General features: G+C 41.5%; 2 protein-coding genes across 2 annotated transcripts; both read left to right on the forward strand.

Annotated features, from left to right (window-relative positions):
• The first annotated feature begins 774 nt into the window (after positions 1-774).
• ppm1kb (protein phosphatase, Mg2+/Mn2+ dependent 1Kb) lies at positions 775-7,033 on the forward strand. Its single transcript, XM_030094362.1, has 7 exons — positions 775-902; positions 2,295-2,828; positions 2,922-3,022; positions 4,802-4,961; positions 5,167-5,311; positions 5,635-5,769; positions 6,652-7,033. The coding sequence occupies exons 2-7, from the start codon at positions 2,362-2,364 to the stop codon at positions 6,781-6,783; spliced, it is 1,140 nt and encodes a 379-aa protein (XP_029950222.1). The 5' UTR covers positions 775-902; positions 2,295-2,361; the 3' UTR covers positions 6,784-7,033.
• Positions 7,034-11,637: 4,604 nt separating this feature from the next.
• abcg2d (ATP binding cassette subfamily G member 2 (JR blood group)) lies at positions 11,638-20,778 on the forward strand. Its single transcript, XM_030094123.1, has 15 exons — positions 11,638-11,852; positions 12,805-12,864; positions 12,954-13,068; positions 13,142-13,294; positions 13,368-13,525; positions 13,599-13,750; positions 13,833-13,928; positions 14,592-14,842; positions 16,412-16,494; positions 19,205-19,294; positions 19,388-19,509; positions 19,598-19,752; positions 20,107-20,196; positions 20,275-20,387; positions 20,631-20,778. Exons 1-15 carry the CDS (start codon positions 11,638-11,640, stop codon positions 20,776-20,778), a joined length of 2,001 nt encoding a protein of 666 aa, XP_029949983.1.
• Positions 20,779-21,211: the final 433 nt, after the last annotated feature.

Here is a 21,211-nt window from a genome sequence, read left to right on the forward strand (position 1 = left end):
AGAGTGATTTTCATCAATATTTAGTATTGTGCCTTGTTTTAGTCTTGTACCTCATTGACAGACCCTGCTGATTGCCCATTTTCATAGCTGAAGTTGATTTAAAAAAATTCTTCAGAATTTTCATTGCTATCGTAGTGGCTAATACTGTGCATTATATTGCAGCAAGCAGGATGTGTTTGCTTGGATGTCAACTAATGGAAACTATCCTGTCATGTAACATGAGAAATGAACTCCTCAGGCATCTTGTTGACACAAGTTGTTTTTAATCTTTATAATAGAGTAGATCTGTGTATTGTGGCAAGTTAGGCACTCCGTTATATAATGTTCCACTTATTGATTGATTCATGTCAAGTCCACACCTTCATGAGTGTGAACTTCATATTTTAGGCTAGAGACATGTTGAAGTTTCACACAGTGACACCATTTCAAGTGGATCAAGTTCCCGGCACAGTAACCTCTCTGTCCAACAGGGTCAACGGTGGTGTGAGCAGCCTGTGAGTCTGTAGTTAAAGTAATAGGAGGAGGATGAAGAACAAATAAACGGAAAGCTGCAACAGTGCACAACACATTTATAAAAAGTCGAACAACTGGAACTGAGAGTGCTTCAATGTCAAATACACACGCTGCATTGCATAGGTAAAATCTATAGTATCAGCTATTAGTCCATATAGCTGTCAGTCACATTTTCATCGACCAATCAGATCCTCCATACTCGGGGGCGTCGAGGAGGCGTTCACGTTTCCAGGGACTTCATTGGCGCGGCTCACATCAGAGGCCTTGTTTGATAACATTGATGCTGAGCGGCCGAACAGAGGCGAGGGCGGTGGATTTCATTGACTGAGCCGCGCTTCGTTCGGAGTCCCTGGAAACTCAAGCTTACAGTTAAATATCACTGATTCGAGGTATGTTTTTTAAAGAGTTGGCGAGCGTTTCAAAGCTTAAGGAGTGAATCTGGTAATTTTGATCTTAATAGCGAGTTCTGCTGGTTAGCGTTTGAGCTAACGATAAGTCAAACCACAAAGCTAGCTTGTTAATGCCAACGTGAAACCCACTACTTGAAGCTGGCGTTTTCAATCGCTGTTTCGTTGATTTTCAAATATCTGAACTAAACCACGGCCTGAAATTATTTGTATGTTTCTCAGTGATATCGGTTGCTGAAGACGGCTGCCTGTCTGATGGCTAGCATCAGCTAGCTCCACAGCTACAGGCTGTTACATCATACCCCAGTGTTTATTTTGGCTCATGCCGCGTGCAGCTACGCCTTTAGCGATGAATTTTGTTTTACATTTTAGGTAAAAACAAACACGAAAATACATTTTCAACGAATGTATCAGTCCTGTTCTTTTAAAATAAAGATGGAAGATTAATTACAGTTTTTAAAGATGATTCAAGCAGAATTGGAAATCTAATAAATTTCTGCCCTTCAAAGCGGAAGTTTCCTCTGTGACTTATTTCAGCTCAAGTTCATATTCAGTTCAATTTTACGTCAAATGCAAAGCAGTGATTTCAATCCGCATTTGCTAAGAAAATAAATTCCACACGAGCAAACATAAGTGACAATGAAAGGAAAAGACATACTCCCTTTTAGCAGGAAGAAAACTTTGCAGAATCACGCTTATTGTTGGTTTTCATATATTTCCAATGATCTCATAATCCTCATTGTGAAGTAATGTTCTTATTTTCAGTTTCTTTTCTTCCTGTGGTGGAGCATTTCATTTTAAATACTTCCTTGTTTTCTTTGGGACATGCAGTCTCTCAGTTCAGCTTCTGTGTGACACCAGCTGTTTCAGTTTCACTGTTTTCAGGGCACATTGTAATAAAAACCTCTTCAGTCCTGAATGACCTACTGACAAGGAAACCTGCTGAGCAGAGGGGCATTAAATATTAAACAGAGAATTAAATATTCTTTTTTGTTCTCACTAAATGTTCTTACCATGTACTAAAATTTGAAGTATTTTTGTCATTTTTACAGAGGAACATACCTTTGCAGTGAGTCAGTGTCAGTCAAGGGAGTCTGTGTGAGCCAGCAGCTCAAGCTGATGCCATGAAACACCTTCTGTGCTCACTGCAGCTCAGTCAAGCCTGACAAGCCAAGCATTCATAGTAATCTGAACTACCTCTCAGCTTGCCCATCAGTACATCCTTGTGCCTGAAAACATTGGCTACCTTAAATGTGAACGCTCCCTATTTCAACAATACTTGGTCCATGATTTGGTTCAAACTGTTTAGTTCTTTGCATTGTTTGGTAAGACTATTTGCAAAAACCTTACAGATATATATTTTTTTCTTTTTAGGTTTTGGACAGCACAATCCTCTTTCCTCAGCATCTTACACTTTTCCAGTGTTTGTGCTGTCAGGGGGATGTCAGCAGCTTGCCTTGTGCGCCTGGCAAGGTGCAGTGGTCCTCATGTGGGTCGCAGTAATCTCTTCCACCCAGCCTTAGCCCCACTTCTGTTCCAGCACAACGCCCACCCTCAGTTCGTAACCTTCCGCAAGCAGCTTCACAGTGCAGAAAATCTTCACAGCAACACGCGCTTCGATGCAGACAGCAGTGGTCGTCCCACCACTTGGGATTCATTTGGCATCTGGGACAATCGTATTGATGAGCCGATCTTGTTGCCGCCCAGCATCCGTTATGGCAAGCCTATTCCCAAAGTCAGCCTATCAAAGGTAGGCTGTGCCTCGCTCATCGGGCAACGCAAAGAGAATGAAGACCGCTTCCGGGTCTCTCAGCTGACGGACAGCATCCTCTACTTTGCTGTGTTTGATGGGCATGGAGGATCAGAGGCGGCTGACTTCTGTGAAAAGTACCTGGAGAAATTTATTAAGTAAGAAACCCGATTAATATCTGCATGATTCAATGGCACATAAAGTGAATTGATTCGGTTAATTATTGATTTTTGTCTCTGGCCTTCTTTTAGGGACTTTGTGGCAGATGAAGACAATCTGGAATTAGTTTTAACAAAAACCTTTCTTGAAGTAGACAAAGCTCTGGCAAAGCACTTACACTTCTCTCCAAACGGTAGGTTCCATCATGTTACATCTAAGTACATATTAGCGTATGCTGTACCTACACACACGAGAATATATGCGACGATGTGTTTTCTTCTCTCTTCAAACCTAATGTACTTATTCTACTTAGGCTTTGAAGTCTGGGATTTTTCCAACTCTCATGACTTCAGCACATTTGGTTAGAGGTCTGTCATTTTACCACAAGCTACTGATTAACTGGTGAATAATAAGCTACAAGTAGAGGAAATAACTTTGGGCTTCAGTGCTTCCAGTACGGCATTTATACATGCAGACAAGCAACAATTAAAGGGAAAAACCTCAACCTTTTTGCACCAATTATAACAAAGTAATAGACAGAACTTTCAATAAATGTTTTGGAAAGGGTTGCCATCTTTTAAATCTTAGTCATTTTAACCGTGTTTAGGTGGGAGATCCTGGATTAGTTTGTTAACCATTGCTCTTCACCTCAATCAGTCACACATTTCTGATAAGGGAGTACTATTGAAATGAAACTGAAAGCATGTTGTGTACTTTTTTCTACAAAGGTGTTTCTGATGTCTATTGAAAACAAACAAAATCTTTTATTCTCTCTTTTTTTTCCTTTTAATTTGTAGCTGATCTGCATATCTTTTAATCTCAGTCTTGACTATTAAATTGTTTAGCATAGGCACGGGCCCAGATATAGGGGATAACTTCAATATCCTGAAAAGAGAAACAACAAAAACATGTTTGCCATAGCTGTGTAGAAACTTCCCAGGCCGGTTTGACTTTACCCAAACTAATTTAGAGTTGCCTGTTCCTACAGACGCTAGTATTCCTGTAATGTGGCCATACATGGGCCACGCTGTGTGAAATGTCCCAATATGCCTGTATGTGTGTGTGTGCATGTTATCTACGGCAGCTGCTGACCCAGCTCAGAGCTGGAGGCCCTTGGCACCAATGTGGATGACGAGAGGCTAGATATTGAAGGAGAGTCCAGCGGGTCCTAAATCCTGGACTACTGGAAGGTTCCCTATCTTTCTCTCACTCCTCTCTCTCTCTCTCTCTCTTTTTCCTCTCTCACCAAGTGTATGCTTACGCTTCTTGTAAACAGTGCGTCAGTTCGACAAGTTGTATGAGATGTTTGTTGTTGTCAGTGACAGATCAAGTCCATGAGATGCAGCATGTTTTCTTTTTCTTTTTTAAATCAGGATCAGACCTTGAATGATCTACTTGTAATATTCTCCTTTGTGTCGTTGGAGGAACAAAGTTATCAAGCAGAGCCAGTAGCATCGGGACATACAAATCAAATTTTATCAGCCATTAAAGGTTAACTTGGTATCTGTTGCTGACTTTCTATTGTTTTACAACAAGATCCAATACAAAGTTATCACAAATCAACATGACCTTGAAATATTCACATACAACAAGAAAGAAAACAAAACCCTCTGTCGAGGTCAGTGTGACATTTTTAGAAGAGATAATGTGTTTTTTTCTCCATAATCAAGCCCAGCATTGGACATGGATAAATGCTGCATCAGTTGAGTTATGTTTCCATTCATTTTTGGGCATAACTGCTATAAAAAATTTTTCCCTGGACCTGAATTCTATGCTGCAACAGTTTCAGACTGCATGTGTTACGGCCTCCTCTATCGTTTAATCTGTAGTCTGCTCCAGTTCTCCCGTATGACTTCCCATCCATGTGTTCATGTTGCTGTGTGTGGATGTGAGACATCTCAGTATGGCCGTCGTGACCAGTGGATCTCCAGCGCCTGTTCCGACTCTGATGTCTGCCTTTATGTCTCTGTAGCGATGAACGCGGGAACCACGGCCACAGTGGCCTTGCTGAGGGACGGCATCGAGCTGGTGGTCGGCAGCGTGGGTGACAGTCGCGCCATGCTGTGCCGCAAGGGCAAGGCCCTGAAGCTCACTGTTGACCATACTCCTGAGAGGAAGGACGAGAAGGAGAGGCAAGCGGCGTTCCTGAAACCTTTTAGCTGAAGGAAGAAGCTCTTGGAGCTGTGACTCTATTGTAATAAGATCAGGAAGTTAGTTTTCAATCAAGATCTGTTACGTTGTGCGAAAGTTGTCCTGATTCTCTGGGCCTCCTTTCTTCAGTCTCCATTTATTAATGTAATTCTGTTTAAATTTTTCTTTGTGTGCGATCTCCTGAAGGATAAAGAAGAGTGGGGGTTTTATCACCTGGAACAGTCTGGGACAGCCAAACGTCAACGGCAGGCTGGCTATGACGCGCAGCATCGGAGACTTCGACCTGAAGAAGATGGGGGTCATCGCTGAGCCCGAGACAAAGAGGATCATGGTAGGTTTAGAGGTGGAGGCCATTCATGAGAATCAGACACTTTGGCAACAAGTGAACCAGGAGGTGTGCAGTGCACCTCTGGGTTAAAGCTGTTTGAAGGATACATAGTAAATATGGCACATCACAAGTACATGTTTTTCACTCCACCAGTAGTCCTTGTCAGTTTTCACATCTCTTCGTGTCTTTATCTTGTCAAGATTAAAGTTTTGCCCGCCAGCACTTTCTGCTGTAACAACCAATTTACTCTTTGAGCCCGAGTATTATTAAATCCCACCAGGTGAGAAATAGTTTTAAAATGTTGGTAAATGCTGCTCGTCTTTCAGCTGCACCACTCCCACGACTCCTTCCTGGCGCTGACGACAGACGGCGTGAACTTCATCATGAACAGCCAGGAGATCTGCAATGTCATCAACCAGTGCCACGACCCCAAAGAGGCGGCGCAGAGAATATCTGACCAGGTAAAACATTCACATCCGAAAATCAGAAATGAAATTTAAAGCAGGTGTGCGAGATTTAAGAAACATGAAAACCACGCAGGGCAGCCGCCCAAAAGAAACCAGAGTGAATGAAAATTATTCTTATTCCACGGAAATCACTGCAGTGTATTCCAGGGAATCTCAGTGCTTCCTTCATAGGAGAAATGTTTAGAGGTGGTGACTCACATGGCGAAGACACAACTAGCGTGGTGAGGGGAAAGTGCTGAGCGTCTGGATTGTTCCTGTTGGAAATGAAAGTGTGCAGAGATTAGCAGCAAAATGCCAGCAGCTGAGTGATCTCATGAAACACCGATCAGGTAAAGTTAGGTGCCGTAAACATGTATATCTGATTAAACTGACCAGAGGCGGCATCGAGTCTGTCGACGGTAGATTGTGCATCGTGTCACCGTCACGGATGCTGGTTTGAGAACGACAACAGACACATTGCTGCTTTTAACATATTATTTCTTTCTGAACAGAATCTGATTAAAGAAAATATTTCTTTGTTGAGACAGTCATGGAGCAACTTGACAGGCTTGATTGAAGTGAACAATGTATTTACAATACTGGCGGGCATTAAGGGAGTGATCCACTGACTCAGCTGAATGGTATTTCCGGTGGATTCAAACCCGCTCATCAGTCCGATCCCTTTATTCAGTGTGTTTGCAAACAGGGATGTTTATTCTCTGGATTAGAGTTCAGTAAGATTCGATCAGCACGCAGTGTTCTAACGTGACCTGGTTCAGTCCTGTTGAAGATGGTGTAGCAGTGAATAGTGGAATTATAGATTAGAAATAAAGGAGATGCCCTGCATGCAGGTATTGCCGTTTCATAATCGTGTTGTTTCTGTGCTGTCTCCCGCAGGCTCTTCAGTACGGCTCTGAGGACAACAGCACAATCATCGTGGTGCCGTTTGGTGCTTGGGGGAAACACGAGAATTCAGACCCAAGCTTCTCCTTCAGCAGGAGCTTTGTGTCCAGTGGACGCTGGGCGTAGACGGCACGCCGCTGGAGGAGGAGGAGGAGGAGGAGGAAGAGGAGCGGTCTGTGGACCCGCTCAATGTGTGCAATACAGTTGGTGCCCTGGAGAGAAAGACACGGAGGATGGCTGCAATGTTATTTCCAGTTTTATGGTGTTTGTTAGCCCCTGTGGTGTAAAGAGCAGTGAATTCATGCACTTGGAAAAAAAACAAAAAAAAACTCGTCACAAATAGTTCAATCGGTTCGCACCTCATAAACACTGAGGGAGGATTTATGCGGGAACGAAAGACAGGAATTCATGGTGACATGCAGACATGACTCCCAGACGGGTTTGCTCTACTCCGAGTCGTTTTCCTCCCAGCTGTTCACACCTTTCATTTGTCTGGCTTTGGATTGTGTCCAAATTTGCACTTATTTCTGAACTTAACTTGAACAAGTTGCATTTGAAGCAATTCTGTATTTGGGTTGAACTAGATTTAAATCTTTCTGGGTTTTAATGTTCACAAAAGGGATTATATGCAAAGAACGATGTTTAGGAAGTCCAACAATTTAACTGCATTGATGTGTGTTAATTTGAAAAGAGTTATGCTTTTAGAGAAAGAAACAATCTACAAACATAGAACTTATGTGAAGCACACTGAAGACCAGAGCTGTGACTAACATTTAAAGTTGAGAGTCTGAATGCCTCAACTGTCGATCCTGCAATGTCGAACAATCTGAATCAAACAGATTTATTTGCCTATAACAGTTATGACACTTGTGCTTAAAATACAGTAAACATGATCCAGTGACTGGATTGACTAAACTGACTGTTTCAGAGGCTGCAGCCATTTAAGAAGAGTAGAGGCGTTTTGTTAGCTCAGGCTTGTATAAGTGTTAATATCTGTACGGATTTGAAAAAGGTGTTGGAGGACTCAGTGTTCAGGGTACCAAAATGTACAGTTTTTTTTTTTTTTTTTTTTTTTTTTTTTTTTTTTTTGTAAATATATTTATGTACATCTGAGCAAACCGTTCTCATACCTGCCTGGTTTCTCCGTCAAATCTGGAAACAGCCTCTCAGCAGAGTGTTTGCAGAGCAGCTTGTGTTGTGTAAAGCTAAACTGGTTTCATTTATACTTCCTCGTCTCTGTCGTTGATGCGTCTCTCAGACGAAATGCAGAAAACACACCTACAATACGACTCGTGTGACAACATCGACGTTACCTTAGATAGCCTCCGTGACGTGAAACAATCAAACCATTGTTGGGTCAATAAACTGTACTGTGAGTGGACTTAAGCAGTTACAGCTACTGTACACTTTTTTTTGTTCCCGTTTTTTTTTTTTTTTTTTCCCCCCCCAAGCTGAACAAATGTTCACTTCATGTTTATCAGCTTTAGTGCGCCTGTGAAAGTTGCAGATTTGTAGCACTTGTATTTTCCTTAAGCAGCGTGTACAGATGACTTGTAAATATAATATTCTTCGGTTTCTCATCAAGGTTTTGTGTTTGTTTGAGGTTGTCTCTCACGTTGTGTTCAGTATTCTTCTGCATTTCCAACACCGTCACTACAGTCGGCCTGTATCTGGGACCTTGCCCTTGTTCTTTTAAATGTTGTATTTTTGGACTGTATGACATCGCAATTAAAAATGGATAACAAACGTTGCGTACGCTGCTTAATCACCACTAATCTTTTACGTAAAATTGAATGAACCAGCCATTTAAGCATTAAATAACGTAGTAGGCGTTGTGACAAATTAGTCACTTCTTTACCTTAAGGTGCTTTTGTTGACCATTTAAATCTTTACTGCAGGAGTTTTGAAATAGCTTGAACCACATAGCGGCCCTGGAATTCCACATCCTGCTCCACTGATAACTTCAACCTCGAAGTGAAACAAGAAGCAAATTAATAACCTCCTCACTAATTTGTGTAGAATCTTTTATTGAAAACACTTCCCAACTATGTGCTGAGAATGTGTTTTTATCATTGAACTTTCCTATTTTATTGAATATTTTCATGTACAGTGACTTTATTTTGGTTATTCTAAACATGACATTTTTCACATGGTGCAACTCTTCTCTGCAGCATTTGTATAATCATCTTCCTTCTTTCTTTTCAAACTTAAAGTTGCATTAAGTAATAAAGTGAAAACTATATTTTTTGCCATTTTCTTCTACAAACATTTATCAAATCAGATTTACACATTTGCCTAATTTTACAACCACAAACTTTCCAAAAAAATGTAAGATTTAAACGCTCACTGCAGTAGTTTAAAAAGAAAAAAAATGTATTTTTCTATTTTTCCCACTGTAGATAAACTGTAAATTATTTTTCATTTCATTTCATTTCAATTATGTTTTAGTTAAAACAACAAAATAGTTTTTTTTTTCTTTAGGTTTCAGTATTACAATATAAGAATAAAATACATCCATGTTTCACATGGCTTTATCCAGAATGTTAAAATGCAACAAGTTAAAAAGTCAAGACAGCTTTATTTTTACACTTTAGCAACAAACGCAAAATAATAATAAGGAATGGGGAGTAACAGCAAGGAAAGATTAGAACATTAATAATCATGTGAATGAAGACGACACTGGGATTATCTCACTTGATGATTCTATAGTGAAACTTATGTTTAATTTGAATATTGTCTGAAAAACCAGTGTTGGCTGAATGAGAGGGGTGTGTGTAAAACTCTGTTTCATCACAGTGTGATAAACTGGACAACCATTTCTCCTTTCCCAACGTGTGGGAAAGCTTCCAGTGGAGTGATTAAAGGGTTAATCCAGTGGGGTCCGGCGGAGTGTGTGTGAGTGCAGAGGTACCTGTCCCTGCTGTCATGAGCTGATGTTAGTTAGTCCGCACCGTTCCTGAGCTCAGACAGGAACCCCGCTCTCTCCTCACATCCCTCCCATCGCCCGGTGAGTCCCCACACACACACTCACACACACACTCACAAACACACACACACTTCTTCTCTCTGCCTTTCTCACTACTTCTGATGTTTGCTTCACTGCTGTTACTGCAAACATCTGTGCTCCGATAATAATTGATCTCTCTCATTTGGATCAAGAAAAGATTCTACATCAAGTTAGGTCAGCGTGTAAAACTAGAGGAGTCGGCCTCGAGCAGACGAATCTCGCTGAGGTCATGTGTGCTGCAATATGTGGGTAACACACATTTTCCTCTTGAGGAGAGAGACCACGCTTATCCTTCACTTTGAGATACATCAAACATCTGGACTAATTTTATTTAAATGCTACACAACAAAGTGAAATGCATGTGTGGAATACACACACACACACACACACACACACACACACACACACACACACACACACACACACACACACACACACACACACACACACACACACACACACACACTAAACCTGAAACCAGTTGGACTTCTAAAATGTGCTTATTCATTAATAAGATCCAACACTGGAAAAGACTGTGGTTTGCTTTCTGATTAAAATTAAAGCAGTATAAGGGAGCGAGTGTCTTTTTTAAATTATTATTATTGTTATAACTTGCTTTATGTCTGCTTTCATAAGCCATGTAAGAGATCTGAGGGATATTCCTGGATTGATAATCCAGCCGTAAACTACACCGATTCCTGTTGTAAAACGAATAAAATGCCTTTTAAAAAAAATGATACAAAAATCCCAGAGTTATTAGTTTTCATTTCTGAATAATAGTTGAGTTTTTCCAGGTTTTTCTTGCATGGCTGTTACTTATCACTGAAGTGATTTTCTTCAGGTGGTAGTTAAAATCTTGAATGATCTTTTTCCTGTTTGAACTACATTTAAATTACAGTATATAATGGCTCAATGTGGGGTCATTTTGAGGGATTTGTGCCTGCAGAACTAAGACTGCTGAGCGCAGACACCACTCATCAGTCTCTGCTTTGTTCCTTTTGAAAACACATTTGATTAAAACAATTTTCATTGAATTAATGGGTGATGACTGATATTTTTTGCTCAAATATTAGATAAACAAGTTTCAAAGCATTCTAAAGAAATTGATCTGAACATTAATTCTCATATTAGTTCAATGTTTAAATTAAATTAGGATATTGTAGCAAACGAAATCATCATTTGTACATTTTTTAAAATAAATTTGTACATTATGTCCAAAATAATTACATTTTTGAACCTCAGCTTTTTGAATTTTGTTATTTCATTTATATATTATCATTATTTGTGTTTTTCATTCAACTTTAGAGAAGAGAATACTTTTTATTTCAGGAGGTTTTCAGAACAATTCACGTCAGTTTTGCTTACTTCTTATTTGTCACTGTTTTTTTAACCTGTCTCAGTGCTCCTCAGTATTATATTTTGCAGATTTAAACCTTTATTAGTTTCCTGATTGTTTTTTTTTTAATAACTGTTTAACTTCCACAAAAGTGTCTGATATTTTACAAAAGAAAATAGAGCAAAATGTCTGATTTAGGATCACATTTGTGTAAATTTAGGTTCCTCTCTCTCACATCCAGCTGCATTTTCTATAACTATAAAAACAAAAACCAACTTCATCCGCAATGCATCATGTCAGTGACGGGGATTTAAAATATTTATCTGATACTTCTGTTAATTTCTCTTAAGTGGGATCTTTATATTTGGATTTTCGTGTCCTGTAACAGCATGTCTTTGGAGGCCTATTTAGAAACATGACAAAGCAGGATACAGTTGTTTAATACTGATTACTTAAAGCCTAATCTCATTTTACAAGTGTGTTGTTATTTAGTGGTTTAAACTGATCCAGCTTCTGGCTGAAAACAGTGCAAAGGTGTGAATTATTACTGCATTCTAACACCGGTTCATAAGACTACAGTCATGTCGGCTCATTTTCTACATCAACGTCATTTGGACCTTGTTTGTTTCAGCACCCGATGATGGAGACGTCTAATCGTGTCAGCATCGCCATGATGGAAGATATCGGTACCAACGGGGTGGCCGGGTCAAAGGTCGGACCGGCCGTGGACCGAAACAGCCAGCGGTGCGGCGCCGCCGTGAGCTTCCACAGCATCCAGTACAGAGTGCAGCTGAAGAGCGGCTTGTTCTGCAAGAGGAAAATCACTTCCAGGGACATTCTGCTGGACCTCAAGTCAGTTTTAAATCATTCTCTCAGTGTGTTTGTTTGTCTTCTTTCTGGTTTATCTTCCTTCCAGCGAATCGTCTCGGTTGTTTGTCCTCTGCCATTAAAACATGCAAACATTTAAGTAAATAAATGATAGGAAGTTAATAAATGCTTTCTGTTTTGAATTTTAGATTTATTTATTTTCAGACTGCTGCTATATTTATTAAAATCACACTCACAGACGCTCAGCTCTGCCTCCAGGAATTCTCTCTGAAGATTATATAAAAACTCTGGTGATTTTTCCGCCTGTTGCCATTTTCAGAAACACTTAACGAAACTGATCATTATGGGCTCAATGTGAAAGTCCACTGCAATAATTCGTCTGGAGCGCTTTAAAGTGGTTATGAGGGGCGGTGGGGGGGAGAACAGCGGTTTCAATATGGCTCATTGTATCCCTATACAAAGCAGGACAATAGTGAATAGCCTCTTACAGTGGTTTTGCTCTGATGGTATTAAACGCAGCTGACATTTCCCATGGGCCAGTGCATCATTTCACACAAGTTTTTGGGCCTATTACCGCCGCAGTGTTAATTATATGATATTAAGCATGGGCTCTTGCATATAATCTCTGCTACACTAAAGAAAAGGCTGCCAGGGGAACGAATTAAACGGCATCATGTGAACGTGATCGCCTCCAGATTTCATTGGACTCTTTCATTTTCTATCACCGATTCTTTCTGCTGCTTTTGTGGAGCCGTCCGCCAAAATTGGGGGATTTTCTGTTTGATTTTTTTTCACTCGCTCAGCTACAAAAACCCTTCTATGAATGTTACTTTAAATGGGATAATGCATGAAAATCAATTTAGGCAAAGTGCAATGATTGAAATGTTTATCATTTTTGCCAAGCCTCTTGTCAAACTCATAGTCTGGTTCGTCTTCACCTCTGTTTGTTAATGCTTCCTTTTTGTAAATTTCACAGTGGGATTATGAAACCTGGCCTGAATGCGATCCTCGGACCCACAGGAAGTGGAAAATCTTCGTGAGCCCTCAAACCGGTCTCCAACAAGCCGAACAGTGGACTGCATTTACTTCAGATGGTCTTACTTTTTTTTTTCTTTTCCTTCAAAGATTCTTGGATATTCTGGCAGCACGGAAGGATCCCTCTGGTCTCTCAGGGGAGGTCCTGATTGATGGAGCGCCGCAGCCTCCCAATTTCAAGTGCCTCTCCGGATATGTGGTTCAGGTGAGTCTGACTGGATTTGGGGACATTGCTGTCCAGCGGCGGTCCGGTCCTCAGATCTGGTGCTCCCCTGCAGGACGACGAGGTGATGGGCACGCTGACGGTCAGGGAGAATCTGCGTTTCTCTGCAGCCCTGCGTCTGCCCGGCTCCGTGCCGCAGAGTGAAAAAGAGGCTCGCGTCAGTCACCTCATCAAAGAGCTGGGGCTCACCAAAGTGGCAGACTCCAAGGTTGGTCCTCTCGAAGGGAGTTCATGAATGTTCACTGAGTCTGATGTTGTTGTTGTTTTTTTTTTTTTTTCAGGTGGGCACAGCAATGACACGAGGAGTCTCAGGAGGAGAGAGGAAGAGGACGAACATCGGCATGGAGCTCATCATCGACCCTGCGGTCCTCTTCCTGGACGAACCGACCACCGGCCTGGACGCCAGCACTGCCAACTCCGTCCTCCTGCTGCTCAAGAGGTCAGTCAAGTGCAAATCTTCATAGTTTCTCATTTTTGGTTGAAAATGTTGAAAGAAACATGTTTGTTTCTAGGATGGCCAACCATGGAAGAACCATCATCATGTCCATCCATCAGCCTCGCTACTCCATCTACAGACTGTTCGACACTCTGAGTCTCCTGGTCGGAGGGAGGATGGTCTACCACGGGCCAGCGCCGAATGCCTTGGACTACTTTGCTAACATTGGTAAAGAAAAGCAGAATTTGATATAATGACTGGCACATTGAGCATGACCGATGATAAACTGGTTTGTTGTTCTGTGCTTCAGGTTATCCCTGTGAGCCCCACAACAATCCAGCTGACTTCTTCCTGGATGTGATTAACGGAGACTTCACAGCCGCGAGCAGAGCCAACGGCTCTGAAGGTAAAGTCATCCATGAGTGCTGTCAAGCTTAAATTTAACTCTAGTTTTCAACCATACAATACAGAAATGTCCATTACAGCCAAACTGCAATGAAAGAACAAGAATTATTCACATTTGACTGGAGGCCACATGGAGCCCTTTCGCTCTGCTTGATCAGCCCTCGTGGAAACAGCGAAAGTCCTAAATCTAATGGAAATTACTCCTATTGTTGGCTTTAGTCACATTTTTCATGTTATTGGCCATTGTTACAGTATTTGTTGGGTCTAGCATCTTGACTAGCAGAGCCTGCAACTGTTCCCTCACAAAACTGGCGCTTCACAATGAAAAAAAAGGGACTTGGAGACTGATCAAGCTGTGGAAAATGGCTATAAAATTCAAATCCATAAAATGATGAAGATAATTCAATTTGTATGGCACACACATATCAGATTCTTAGTATCAAGAAATAATCTAAAACAGGAGAACATGGGGAGCATTGAGGAAATTATGTCCCGCTGAATACAGAAAAGTAAATGTAAATGAAAACATTTCAATATTTATTGAACATTTTATTGTTCCTGTTCCAATCTCTGTATCATTATTATTATTACTATATTGTGTTTTTTGAGATGTTTCGCATACTCCATGCTGTGGTCCTCCATCTTCTTCGGTACCTTCACACAGATCTGGACTTTGAGGAGCTGAGCCGCTCCAGGCAGAGCATCGTGGAGCGCCTTGTGGACGAGTACAGGAACAGCTCTTACTGTGGCGAAACGCGAGCCGAGCTGGAGCGCATCCTCCAGGATAAGGAGGTCACGACCCGCCCCGCGTCCTGCACCATCACCTACAACAGCTCCTTCTTTCACCAGCTGCAGTGGGTACTCAAGAGAACCTTCCAGAACCTCATGTTGAGCCCCCAGATTTCTGTGGCACAGGTAAAAGCTAAAATGATTTAAAAAAAAAGAAAAAAAAACTATAATGAGAAGATCAGTATCAGTCTGCCCAGAGAGGAGATTTTGATTATTAATATATCTGTAGTGTGTGTAATAGTCAAAAATCTAAACATTGTTTGGGCTTTTTTGTGGCCCAGCACAGTCATTTTAATTGTCCACATTTGATTACTTTAAAAAAAAAAAATCTGTTGTTATTCAAGAAATCTATCAGACTTGAGAGCGATATCGTTGTTTTTCATGTTAATTTGATTTTTCACCTCACTGAAATGTAACGTGAACAGCAACAACTAAACACAGCAGGAAAACAAACCTGATCAAAAACAAGCATATCCTCACATTTGCAGAGGGAAAAAACTATTTCATTTATATCTATTTCTTTGAGTGAAGCATGAATCTGTTCAATGAATGAATTAATGTTTATACTTTTACACGTTTAACGTTAAACATCTTCATATCAAATCAAACTTCCTCTTGGACAGGTCCACTTGTTTATGATTCTAAAACAACAATTCAAACTAAATCAGAGTTTTAGTTTATTCAAGCCATGAATCTGTCGGTTTCCATTCAGTTGAATTTCTGATCAGCCTCTCAGTTTGGAGGTTTTATGTTTTGACCATAGTGTTCGGCTTGTATCTTCACGGAGAAGAGTGTTCAGTCTGCGCCGTCCTCATGAACGGGATACAGAGACGGCACTTTGAAGGGGTCAGCCCGATGCTCTCATTAGTGGCCCCATGTCTGCAAAATGCCATCAGAAGTCTCCTCACTTTAGGAATTATTAACAGCTAATTGGCCCTAAATAAGTCAAGATAATCCCGCAAGAGGGGCTCTCGGCGGTGTGGGCGCTCTAATCGGCTTTGGTGACTGTTGTGACCCCACTCTTGCCTTTTTGGGCTCGAATCTGAACTGATATCATATCTGGCCAAAGCCCCCTTGGCTCCGCTCGGGGAGTCGTCACATGACGACGCCATGACCGACCGATCCCTCCACCGCCCCGCTTCCACATGAGGGGCTGAGGGGAATGGGGTGAAGACGGGCTCAACCTTATTGGCTTATCCCCTCACCCTGGGAACCGCTTAGCGCTGTCATAATCTGTAAATTGTTAGGCTTAAAACTTGTGTCGTTTTCACTTGTCCCACTCTTTGCTGTCATCCTGACCTTATCAACAAGGCTGGAGGAGAGGGAGGATCTACTCCAACCGTGATCCCCGATAAGGATTTCTGTACTGTGCACATCACTTGTTCTTAGCAGAGGGGAAATATTAGGAATTGAACAGAGTCCAAGGAGGAATAATGTGGACTCGAAATCCTCGAAGGCTTTCATCCAGATCATACCTGCGTAATAGTCTCCCTGCAGAGTTATTCTAAGGGTCTTCCTTTTATTCTTTAATTTAAAAGAAAAAGAGAAATGAATCGAATAATGTGTGTCTTTTTTTCAGAGCAGTGTTGCTTTGCAGACTCTGCCTGAACTTGCTATTTTACAGGATTCTAACAGGACGTGTGAGCAGCTCATCACAGCCTCTGGAGCTCAAATGTCTTGGTTTCATCTGTGCAGGTGACGGTCCACATTTTCCTCGCCCTCATTGTCGGAGCTATTTTCTTCGGAGTCAAAGATGATCAGAGTGGGATCCAGAACAGGTGTGAAATCTTTGCTGTTGCCCTTAAATATCACAACTTTCTGATGACAAATTGTATATTCATATTCATATAATGCTTTTTACTCATGAAGGTATAACTGGTCATTGATTGGCCATTGATAATGATGTTTTATTGAACTATTGAACCTTCCTTTTCGATTTTCAATGGTTGTTTTGATGAATAAGTGTGAAAAGTAGAGTAATTCCCACTTGGCTAATCCTCTTACCGTATTTCATTGGGCACAACCTGGTACTCACAAGTCCAGCGAAGCACATCAGAAAACTCTGCCGTCTCCCTCTTTCTTTCAGAGTATGCTTCAGTGAAATATAAAGACCTAATGTCATTATATTGAAGCTCAGTGCATGGGCAGCATGGCAGGCACCAGTTTTATGTGGCTTAAATGTCTCAGATTATTCCCCCGTCCTTCCTTTTAACTCTAGATCTTGGGCCCCCAATGGAGTCAGTCACTTCTTAATATGTAAATAAACACAGACCACACCACATTCAGTACCAGGATCTGTAGTGTTAGTTGAGATTTCTGACACATAACATTAGTACTGTAGGGGAGCCAGACTGGGGGCAAGGGGGCGGTCGCTCCAGGGCTCACAAGGTCATAGGGCCCCGTTTCATGTGATGTGTTCACATTTAATCGTAAATGAATTATTATAATAAAATGTGCAGTGTCTGCAAGAAGGTATATGCATATGATTGTGGGCTCCAATTTGCCAATTCTTACATTACGACTGTCCCTGAATGCATCAGAGCTGTAAGCCAGCGCTGATTGGCTGTGCGGCATGAACGAGTTTTTTCTTTTGCACTTGATCTGAACTCTTTGGAGGGAAGTCAAACAGTTTGCTAAACACTATGCTAGCAGCTAGCAGTACTACCCAAAACCTAACATCGGAGCCACTGGTGAGTCAGTGAAACCTTCAAAAATATTATCTTTATCAGAATGCTGTGGTCTTAAACACCTGCCTATTTGAATGTGCCTTGTGTTGCCCTCAACTATAAGAGACCGCCAAGTTTATTTTTTTTTTCTAATATACAGTACGTGAATTCCAAAAGATATAGATAGCTGTGTCTATATCTATCTGAATATATTGTGTAATTTTAGACCTGCTGTGTTCATTTTATATTCAAGCTGTATCAAAAATGGTACAGATTTAGCCAGTGAGTTTTTATCTGATTTTTCAGCACCATGGACAGCGGATGCTCTGAGATTGACACCTAGCTGTCAGGCTGCATTTGTGTGTGTGTGTGAAGTTTGTGAACTGGTTTGTGACTTTTTTCGGGGCGACAGTAACTCAGTTGGTAGAGCAGGTCGTCTTATAACCGGACGGTTGGCGGTTCGATCCCCGCTCCCGCAGGCATAAAACTGTTGTTGTGTCCTTGGGCAAGACACTTCACCCACCTTGCCTGAGTATGAAAGTTGTGAGAGTGAATTGTGGTGGTTGGAGGGGCCGATGGCGCAGATTGGCAGCCTCGCTTCTGTCAGTCTGCCCCAGGGAAGCTGTGGCTAGAGTAGTAGCTTATCACCACCCAGTATGGAGAGAATGAATAATGCAATGTAAGGTGTCTTTGAGTGTCCAGAAAAGTGCTATATAAAACCAATACATTATTTATTCTGCTTTCTGGGGCATATATGTTTGCTTGACTCAATAAAAGTGAGCATTAGTGTGTTGTTTGATGGTAGGATGAGGTAAATGGTGAATGGTAAAATTACTATCGTAAGGGCCCGTCGAGAATGCTCCGCCCCCTCTGTACTGAGACCCACGCTCTGCCTCTGCATTAGGATCAGCGTTATTTTTTGTAAAATTACAAACACACAATTGACTTTTATCTGCTGCAGTTCTGTGTGGCTTGTCCTGCTCTCAACTGGCCTGATCTGCATTAGATTTGCATGTGCAAGTGCAAACAGTGGTATAAATAGTCCTGCAGCAGAGATGCTGCGGTTGTCATGAGAGGCATCTCCACACATATTTTGCTTGCAGTTTATTATTGTAGGATAGTTTTGGTGTTATGCCTCTTCTTACAATTTGCAGTAGTTTCTAAATCTCTCTGTAGATCGTCTCCCATTTGCAGTTTTATTCATCAAATTTAAATTCATGTCTGATATTTTCCCTCACCAGCATTCCCATGGTGTCACATTTCATTTGGTTTGTGAGAGCTCAGCGCTTTATCCAGTAGCAATGCAAGCAAACGAACACAGAAACTTTCCAACAGACAGGTCCCCTGTAAACAGGCCCAGTCCAAAAACTGAGTCATGCGGAAGTAAGACTTATAATGAACTTATATTCAGACCAAAATGGTTGTTTTTGCAGTCTGGACCTTCTTTGAACCAGCCTTACAGGCTCATGATACTTATTACTTTACTCTTTAAATGGCGACAATATGAAACCACTTAGCACTGCACTCCAGAAGTAGTCATGTTATTAGGTTTTAGTATTGATTTGCTATGGTTTTACGCTATTTTATTATGTAATTTTAACAGCCGAACATAGTTACATATTCATGTTTTCCTGTGAGAATGAGCTCTGGGGAAAACATTTTGGGTTATAATTCGCACATACAGTTTTAGCAGATTGCAGTGGAGCAGTAATACATGTTGTAATCTGAGCAGAAAACCTGCAACATAAAGTTGATTTTGTATCTCAATATGATCTTAAATTGTGAATGCTGAAACTCACAGAGGTCTTCCTGTTCCCTGCAGGATGGGTGCTCTCTTCTTCATCACCACCAACCAGTGCTTCAGCACTGTGTCTGCAGCCGAGCTCTTCATCACTGAGAGGAAGCTCTTTGTGTAAGTTCTCTGACACACAACACGTCAAAATAGCTTTTCACTCCATCATGCAACGAGCGCATGGAGTCTTTCCTCACGTTTCCCTCGTTCCAGGCATGAGTACGTCAGCGGTTACTACAGAGTGTCGGTCTACTTCCTCGCTAAGATCCTGGCTGACATCAGTCTGCGCAGCCTCACCTCCATCATCTTCGGCTGCATTGTTTATTATTTGATTGGTAAGAATTTTTGAAGGTTTCGATATGTGATTGTTACCCAATTAAAATGCATAGAAAAAAGCCTAAACACATCAATCTGTGTTCTTAGGACTAAAGGCCTCAGTAGAAGCTTTTTTGGTTTTCATACTGACGGTGACCCTTGTGGCCTACACCGCCACGGCCATGACCATGGCCATCTCTGCCGACCAGAGCGTTGTGGCGCTTGCCAACATTTTCATGACCATCACATTTGTCTTCATGATGGTAAGAGATGTAGCCGCACAAACATCTAGCTAAGTCCACAGACTGCGATCTATGCCTCCAAGATTTTAATAATAAAGTCTTGTTTTGAGGACTTGGGATCGTGGGAACTGCTTTCTTCTCGGTAAACCACTGTTGTCCATAATGATCCACAGAGAGTTTATTTTTTTATTGAGTTACAGTAACCCTTCCTTCTCTGACTTATCCTATTCAGGATAATTCAAGCGGAGGCTGCTAACTTTATATGACGCTGCTTGCATGTGATCAAATAAATCAAATTGTTGCCTTCATGAAAACAGTGGATTTCTTTGTGAGCTTGATAAGAAAGTCTTTACACTGTCTTTATTGTGTCTCCAGATTTTTTCGGGCCTCCTGGTGAACTTGCCCAGCATCATGGACTGGTTGGCCTGGCTCAAGTACTTCAGTATTCCTCGCTACGGTCTGGCGGTAATTCAAACAGTCTGAACACACCTGGGTGTCAGTTGCCCCATGCGTCACGTTGACCATGTGTTTCGCTGCGTTCAGGCTTTGCAGATCAATGAATTTGTGGATCTGAAGTTCTGCGAGGAGGCTGTGATTCGCAACTTCAACACGTCAGGAGCAGTCAGCAACTGCAGCGTGAACGCAGCCGGACTGACGTGAGTAGAAGGGACCATTACAGGAATTCATCAGAAGTGAATATCATGTAAATGTAATAGAGACAAATTGCACCTGTATAAGAAAGAGTGACAGATAATCCATATTTCATATGAAGTTTTCTTCTGACCTTAGCTGTGTCAGCTGTAGGACTCAAACTTTCAAGCCACCAAACACAAGCTTTCTTCTCTAACCTCCGAGGCTGCCCTTTCATCATTGATTTATTTATTTTTGCTTTATTTCAGATGTACAGGCGAGCAGTACCTGGACTATCTGGGGATAGAGTACACCTCGTGGGGACTCTGGGAGAATCACGTAGCTCTGATTGTAATGGCGCTCGTATTTCTTATCATTGCCTATCTGAAGCTCCGCTACATCAAGAAGTTCACTTAAACTTCAGAGCTGAGAGAATGACGCAGTTGATGTGTAATTTCAGCGTACTGGGAGAAACGTTTTTTTTTTGTGTGTGTGTGTGTGTGTGTGTGTGTGTGTGTGTTAGTACCAGTTCTTTAACAAGTCATTCACAGTCTAGTGTAAAGTTACACTCCCAGATTTTCAGTATGAAAATCGGTGGGTGTGGCTAATCCTCCATCCTCCTGAGTAGACGACCCTGCATGATTTACATTTCACTGAACCAGTTGAATTGATCCGAATGAGTCAGCTGTGATCAGACCTCTCCAGGATCGAGTGTGTTGGATCCACGCTCGTGTTCTGGCCCTACAGAGGACTACGATGAAGTCAGTCTGCTGTGAAGGATGCAGTCTGTACGGATAATGAATGGATCTTTGTTTGAATGAATCCATGTGTCTCCACAGTGTTCAGTAGC

Source organism: Salarias fasciatus, chromosome 6 (genome assembly GCF_902148845.1).
Source record: "Salarias fasciatus chromosome 6, fSalaFa1.1, whole genome shotgun sequence".
Lineage (NCBI taxonomy): Eukaryota > Metazoa > Chordata > Actinopteri > Blenniiformes > Blenniidae > Salarias > Salarias fasciatus.

Bases quoted from the DNA above. Each gene is read 5' to 3' on its own strand.
- ppm1kb (XM_030094362.1), top strand. From the start codon at position 2,362: ATGTCAGCAGCTTGCCTTGTGCGCCTGGCAAGGTGCAGTGGTCCTCAT. The intron at 2,829-2,921 runs GTAAGAAACCCG...GCCTTCTTTTAG, and splicing joins TACCTGGAGAAATTTATTAA to GGACTTTGTGGCAGATGAAG. The intron at 5,312-5,634 runs GTAGGTTTAGAG...CTCGTCTTTCAG, and splicing joins CCGAGACAAAGAGGATCATG to CTGCACCACTCCCACGACTC.
- abcg2d (XM_030094123.1), top strand. From the start codon at position 11,638: ATGATGGAGACGTCTAATCGTGTCAGCATCGCCATGATGGAAGATATC. The intron at 13,526-13,598 runs GTCAGTCAAGTG...GTTTGTTTCTAG, and splicing joins GTCCTCCTGCTGCTCAAGAG to GATGGCCAACCATGGAAGAA. The intron at 19,753-20,106 runs GTAAGAGATGTA...TTGTGTCTCCAG, and splicing joins TCACATTTGTCTTCATGATG to ATTTTTTCGGGCCTCCTGGT.